Source organism: Gracilinanus agilis, chromosome 5, assembly GCF_016433145.1.
Source record: "Gracilinanus agilis isolate LMUSP501 chromosome 5, AgileGrace, whole genome shotgun sequence".
Lineage (NCBI taxonomy): Eukaryota > Metazoa > Chordata > Mammalia > Didelphimorphia > Didelphidae > Gracilinanus > Gracilinanus agilis.
In genome coordinates, this window is record NC_058134.1 from 60,675,175 (window position 1) to 60,682,950 (window position 7,776).

The 7,776-nt window shown below is 33.5% G+C and overlaps 1 protein-coding gene across 3 annotated transcripts in view; it reads left to right on the plus strand.

The window, feature by feature from the left end:
- The window catches only part of PLXDC2 (plexin domain containing 2), a 490,294-nt gene that overhangs the window by 152,224 nt on the left and 330,294 nt on the right, over positions 1 to 7,776 (plus strand). For 2 of the 3 annotated variants that reach the window (XM_044678168.1, XM_044678169.1), the window contains exon 2: positions 137 to 152. The exons of the other annotated variant lie outside the window; for it this stretch is intronic. In XM_044678168.1, the coding sequence (XP_044534103.1) occupies positions 137 to 152 (16 nt within the window). The remainder of the gene's footprint in view (positions 1 to 136; positions 153 to 7,776) is intronic. 3 annotated transcript variants of the gene reach the window in all.

The window sequence follows — 7,776 nt, forward strand, 5'->3', positions numbered from 1 at the left end:
CAAGATTGAGGAGATGGAGATAGATATTTTAAGGATTTTCCTTCATCTATCCCTGAGGAACAATCTTGTAAACTTCTTTCCATGGGAAGTCCCTAGGCACACGTTCCTTCTCAGGGCAACATTTTTACTCTATTAGGGAGAGAAAATATTAGGTGGAAACTTGATTAAATCACCTCATTTAAAAATAATTCAATTATTATATAATATATATGTAATATATTAAATTCATTATATATATGCATGCACACACACACATATATATATAAATACTTAATGAACTATATATATACATATATATAGTTCATTAAGTATTTACTATGTGCCAGGTACTTGATCAGAATTTATTTACTTTTATAGTGGGGAAGATTTTGAATAGTTGACCTCTCAAATCTTTTACATTTGTGCTCTGGAGCATAAATCCTATAAAAACTTTAGATAGAGTCAAGAGTGCCAAAATGGAAACAAATATTTATAACAAAATTTTAATTGATGGTTTGGTATCTAAGACATATAGATAACTAACACACGTGTGTTTATAAAATAACATGTATGCATACCTATAAATGTATATGTCGGCATGTATAATATAGATTAGTGATGATTTATGTACAAAGAACCTTCAGTAAAGGAATTGGAAACTATTCAAAACCATATGGAAAAATGCTCCAGATCACAAATAAAAAGAGAAATGGAAAATCATTCCAATTTAATGTATATATTATATTCAATGAATTGTCAAAGTGACAGAAGATGAGAATAGTCAATGATGGAGAGGGTTATGAGAAGAAAGGCACAGTGGTGCATTGTTTATAGAGCTCTGCATCAGCACAATCATTTGGGAAAGCAATTTGAAGTTATGAAAATAATGTAACTAAAATATCAGCGCTGTTTGACTCAGAGAAGAATATACTCCAATGAGGTTATTGATAAGATGAAAACCCCATATATATGTCAAAATGTTTATAGGGGCATTTTTGTGTGTGTTGTTGCAAAGAACTGGAAAGAAAATAGATGCCCATTATTTTCAGAATGGCTAAACAAATTGTCCTACATGAATGTAAAGTAACAGACATTGTTAGAAGTGAAAAATATGATTAACAGAAATTTTACACCATCTTTCACAAAGTCAAGTAAGCAGAGTCAAAGAAACAAAGACACAGTTGGTACCACAAGGTAAATGGCAACAAGTACAAAACATTTATGTGAATGTTGTGAAATTACAAAATGAAGCATAGCTTTAAAAAAAAAGACATTAAAAAAATCTTAACCACTGTACATCTTTGTAGCAGTAGGAGGTCCAGCAGTGTGTAATACTGAATATGTTTTCAGACTTTCTTGATTTATTGGTAGGTTTTGCTGATTTTTTCCTCCCTCCTTTCCTTCTTTCCTTCCGTTTTTCCTTCTTTCTTTCCTCCCCCAACTCTATAAGCATAAAAATGATTATATTTTTTTTTATGAGATGGCTTTCTGGAGGGGGTGAAGTATTAGCAAAAACTGAAATGTAATTATCAATCTAAAAATGTTTAAAGAAATTTAAGATTGTTTATAGTTTACCTGAGGCAAGTCCTAGAATAAGATATAGTTTAGTGCCTATAGAACACAAGAAATGTCATATTGACTGAGCATTGACATTTGTATGTCCTCAATCTCAGCAGGTCTAAAATTTAAAATTTAATGCGTCCCACAAAACTATCACTAGCTCTCCTCTAATCCCTGATTTAAACAAACAAACAAACAAACAAACAAACTTTATCATCTTTATTAGTATTGATTCTAAGATAGAAGAGCAGCAAGGGCTAGGCAACTGGAGTCAAATTACTTGCCCAAGGTGACACGGCTAGAAAATTTCTAAGGCCAAATTTAATCCCAGGTTCTCCCAATTTCCCAAATTGTTATAAAGCCATTTTTTCAATGGTATAATTTGTACAGCTATTTATCCTCAGAATTTTGCTCAAGACCAGCAGCTGATAGAGTATTTTAAATGATGAAAATGAAAAAAGATAACTTGAAGATTAAGCTGTTTTACAGGTTACTGGGAACAATGGTGGTGCTCAAAAAGAGGGAAAAAACAAAACAAAACAATGTTAGGCAATGGTATACTTTATTGGTAGAAGGTATTAGGCTTTGTTTTGGATACAGGGTTATGAATGATTTAAGAAATTTTTTAATCTCTTTAGGAGATATGAGAGATCTTCAGTGTCATGAATAATAGAAACTTGGCATTTTTTTTTTAGCTAGAATAGCCCTTAGAGATCATTTTCTCTAACTCTCATTTTACAGATAAACAAATGCCCAGAAATGATAATACCAATTTTCTACGCTCCAAGGGACAGCAGCTAGCAAGCTAACATTAGACTCTGTGTGTCTTGTATCTCAGTCAAATTGTCTTTCCATCATACTATATGCTTTTCAATAATCTTTTCCCCAGCAACCAGTCTTCAAATTTAATTGGGGGGGGGGGTTGGAGAAATAAAGGTTCAGTCTATTCTTTTAATTTACTCTCATATTATTTGTGATCCTACCTGGCTATTCTCTGAGATTATGGCATTGGTAATTACTATAAGGTTTCATATAATTTCTTCCCTGTCTTGGCTTTAAACAAGGTGGGGAAAGTCCACAGGCTTTATCATCTAATCACTTCCTTATGATGCTTCTTAGCCAATCATGAGGAATTTTGCCTCAAGTTTTCATTTGACATGGCACAGAGATTTGATGAAAGATTTTATTGAAATATATTCATAATGCATGAAATTAAAGTGAAGTTTGAAACAGAATTGATAGACCTCAGCTTATTTATAGCTAACAGTCTCAAGTAGTTAAATAAAAATATAATTATGCCCATCTTACATATAAACTAAGTCGCACAGAAGTTATAACATGCCTATGTTTGCAAAGCAAATAAAAATATTAGGGATAGGAGTCAAACCCAGGCCTTCATAATGCCAGTTCCAAAATAGTATCCACTAAACGACCCTAATTTTATACAAATAAAGGATATAACAAATTAATTACTACAAATGTGAGCTAATTATATTCACAAGATGAGTTTGGCAGTGTAAAATGGACCTGGGCTTGCCTTTTTCACACAAATCTACAAAGCTTCAAACTAATTTTTATACTATTTGTCACAAGTTATCCTTTCCTCATTTCACATAAGATGCAAAAAACACTGAGAAATCAAATTTCACTCATCTAAAACAGGACTTTGTTTGCTTGCTTTTTTGCCTGCCATGGTAAATCAAGGCAAAAGAGGAGAGAAGGTAATTGGGCTTAAACACTTGAAATTCTAACGTAAAAACTATAATATAAGGCATCATTATGTGGATGACTGCAATATGTCAATCACAAATACTTGAAAATTGTTAAACTTCTGATTTCATTTTGCTTACATGCTTACCCTAAAAGAAGCAGGAAACCATGGTGAGTGTCTTGGATCCAGAAATTCTTTGGCTACATGCTGGCCATATGGCCCTCTATAAAATTATAAACCAAATACTTTTTTGATCTGCATTAGTGGAGAAAGAACTTCCCTGACTTGAGAGTTCTCTGTACCAATGAAATTGCTGCTTTAGTTGTTATCCTCAAAGTGCCTTATAAATGTATATTACTGAGAATAAAAAAAAAAACTTTAAAATTTCTTCCTTTCAAGGCAAATTGCACACTTAGGGATAAATTCATTTACTAATTTGGAGGCTCATTGAACTAATATCCAAATGCACATGATGTTCAATAAATTGGAAAACAGCATACAGTGCAAAAATAGTAAGAAGAGGGACTCTTCTGCATTTACTCTTAGATAATCATGGTATGGAGTCAGTTTTACATTAAAATGTAATAAAATAACTAATTTCATTTAGTATTACCAAAAGCTGCTCTATAACTGGTTTAATTTGGTTTGCCTTATACAACAAAAACCTTGATTTTTCAAGAACCCTGCAGTAAATTGATAAGCATTTGTAAATCTATAAATCAACAAATATTTACTGAGGACTTACTAGGCATCTGGCACTATGCTGGTAGATATTATGTGCCAGGCACTGGACAAATTACTAGAGATACAAAAAATAATTTTCTGTATTTTGGTGAAACATATGTAAAAAATCTGTCTGGCAGCTTCTCAATAGGCTGCATTTTTCTGCTGCAAAAGCATGACTATCTGAAACATTACATTCAAAATCCAGAGCCAGCCAAGCTATCTGTTGAGATCTCTAAGGGGTGATGTTCTTCCAGTAGGAAAAAGAAAAGAAAAAGAAAACTCAAGAATTAAATTCATGATCAGACAAAATCATTATAATCTGGTTCTACTTTTTCAGGCTTCACTAAATATAGCTACAATAAACAACCTGTAACTGAATGAAACAAACAGACGTTTTTCTTAATTCCTTTATGTATTAGGTTGTGCCCACAGAGTTGAGTTCTGTTTTTATGGTGACAGATTTTAAGGGTGGGTGTGGAGGAATGTGGTAGAGAAAAAGCAGGAAACTCAATTGTGCTCTTTTAATCCAGAGGGCATCAGAAATGTCCTTACTTACAGTGAAGCAAGAAGAAAGAGAGAGCCTCTGTGCCCCCAGTCATTCTATTCAGACTCAAACCCAATGAAGGAGAAAAGGAGTTTATCTCATAGCTGCTAGCCAAGCAGCCTTCTCAGGTTGTCAGCTGATGTGCAAGTCACTGACTCCAGGGATGAGATGTCTGGATGAGCTGGGAAAAAGAGCTTTCTTATATTGCTGCAAAAATAGGAATAGGAAGAGAAGGAGTAACTCCAGCTTGACAGGGAAACTCTCCAGCTATGGTTGGAAGTAGAAAATACTTATGTATCCTTTCTTGGAGGACTTTGAAGACAAAGACAGCTATTTGGGGACAATGAAAGCGTGGTAGAGTGTGGCTGCCATCACTTCCTGCCACTTCAGCCAAGTACAACTACTTTTACTCTCCAGTGTTCTGTTTCACATGCAGTTCTTTGGGCACCTCAAAGCTTTTCTTCTTTCTTCTTCAAGGAATAGGAGGTTGATATCATTTCTCAAATGATTATCTATAAAAGACAAAATGTTTTATATAATTGGCAAAAGTTTGTGTGTGTGAAATTCAGAAGGATTATCTTTGGGCAAGCTTTTCCCAATTGGAGATAATCTCTTTTCCCAAATCGTTTTTGGGTTAGAAAAAAGAATAACCACTGGATTTTTAATAAGAAGATTTTAATCATGATTATGTCACTAAATAGTTACTCATGTGACTTTGGGCAAGTCCACTTTAATTCCCTATTTTCCTCATCTGTAAAATAGAGGAAAGTGTTGGAATAGATGATTTAGAGAATTGCCTAAACTTATTATGCTTAACTGTTCAGTCCTTAACTGATAAATTCTTATTGGGAGGAAAAGAGGAATGCAATATATGAATCAAATATGGGTTAGTTGATATATAGACTATATAATCATATCATTTTTAAAATGAAATTTTCAATTATTAACTACATATTCATGGAAAGCTAATGAGAATCCTAGCAATTCATATAGGAAAATAAATTTATAAACAATTTTTTTCCATACTGTGACACTTGGTTGGGTGGAGAGTCCCTTGAGCTTATCCATTGGTATATACTTCACATGAACTATGAACTAGAGCCAAAAATGAAGAGGAGGAAGGAAGTGGGTTTGAAAGTACTGTCTGAACTAGTTATTATAAAGTGCTAAACAGTGAATTTTAAAGTGGGTAGATTTCAAATGAATACCAAATAAAGTTAAAATGTTGTGCTTAATATGGTTTACAATACATAGCATTTAAGAAAGGAGTTCAAAACATGCAAATTCAACTCACTGTTTGATAATAAATTTAAATGTATGCTGTAATTAGCAAAGCACAACCTATAAGGGTTGTCATAATGTAAGTCAACGCTTTTAAGTGTTCTGGCAAAGGTCAAGTTATTTTTTGTGAATGTCAAAAATAGTTTTTATTTCATGAATCTATATTTGGATAGGATTGAGGCATAGCATATAGAGTTTCAGCCTCTCACACACTTTGGTGGTGTCATCCTCAGTGATCCTAAGTCACTTAACTTTTCAGTGCCTAAACAATCTACTAAGACTCTGCAGTATTGGATTGGTTGCTGATCTGCATTGTGGAGGGAGTTTTCTCACTGGAGAGTTGCCTGTAATGATGAAATCTTAGGTACAGCAATCTCTGACCCCTGCCCAGGGTGTTATGGAAGATAGAGGCCTTTTGACAATACAGAATTATCATTTTGTCTTGCAGGATCAAAGATTATACACAGTTTTATGGCACTTTAAGCATAATTTCAGATTGCTCTCCAGAATGATTATAGTATATTCCACATCCACTCAAACATTTATCATTTCCCCTTTTTTCATGTTAACAAGTCTGATGGGTATGAATTGTTTTCATTTGCATTTCTCAAATCCAGTGATTCCCAAAGTGGGTGCCACCGCCCCCTGGTAGGTGCTGCAGCAATCCAGGGAGGCGGTGATGGCCAGAGGTGAGGTGATGGCCAGAGGTGCATTTATCTTTCCTATTAATTGCTATTAAAATATTAAAAAATTAATTTCCAGGGGCACTAAGTAATATTTTTTTCTGGAAAGGGGGTGGAAACCCCCAAAATTTTGAGAACCAGTGCTCTAATCAATAATGATTTGGAGCATTTTTTATATGACTAAAAATAGCTTTAATTTTTTTCCTCTGAGAAGTACATGTTCATATTATTTTATCATTTGTCAATGGGTAAATGCTTTGTATTTATATAAATTTGACATAGCTTTCTATATATCTGAGAAATGAAACCTTTGTCAAAGAGATTTACAATAGTTTTATTTTTTATTTGTCATTTGCTTTTTAATCTTGGTTGCATTGATTTTGTTGCGCAAAAAATCTTTTAAAATTTAATATTTTCAAAGTTATCTATTTCACATCTTATAATATTGTCTTGTTTTCACCTAAATCCTTCCCTTATCCATATGTATAACAGTTAAAACATTTTGTGCTCCCCTAATTTGTTTATGATATCACTCTTTATTTCTAAATCATGTATTTGTTTTGACTTTACTTTGGTGTATGGCATGAAATATTAGTGTATGCCTAATTTCTATCATATTCTTTTCTAATTTCCTCGGCAGTTTTTGTCAAATAGGGACTTAGAATTAGTATTTTTTTCCTGAACATGAAGTGACTTTAAACAACTAGTTTTAAATTGGAGTGCCTTCAAAACTTTGGGAAATGTGTTCTGAAAATAATACTGGAAAATTAGGACTTTATTATATTTTTGAGGCTGCTTCTCCATATTTTGTCCAGGTTGGAAAGGCAATGAGCACTCATGAGCCAGGTTACAATCCTGATTGGCATGGAAGCTTTGATCTATTCTATTTCTGATGTAAACTAGTTCCCCCACTCCTTAAGTAGTCCGGTTACTTACCATATTGATGTCAGACATGTTGCAGACATCTGATCATAGTTGAGAACTATTGGAATTCTAAAGTTTTGAGCTCACATGTTTATCAACCTCAGCCTGCTCAGAAGCAAGATAAAATAAGATTTTATGATCTTATTGCTGGGTTTATTCCCATCAGTGATGCAGTTTACATCCCATCCATGTCTAACATCCTTTTAAACTCTTGACCCTCAATTTTTGAAAGTGGAATTAACAGTTCTTTCTTTGACATTTTGTGGATAACAATGTGTCTAGTAATATGTTTATCTACTTCCTTCTTCTCAGGACCTGTCCATCTTTCCATCTCTTTGCTTCCTTCCTTCCTTCCTTCCTTCCTTCCT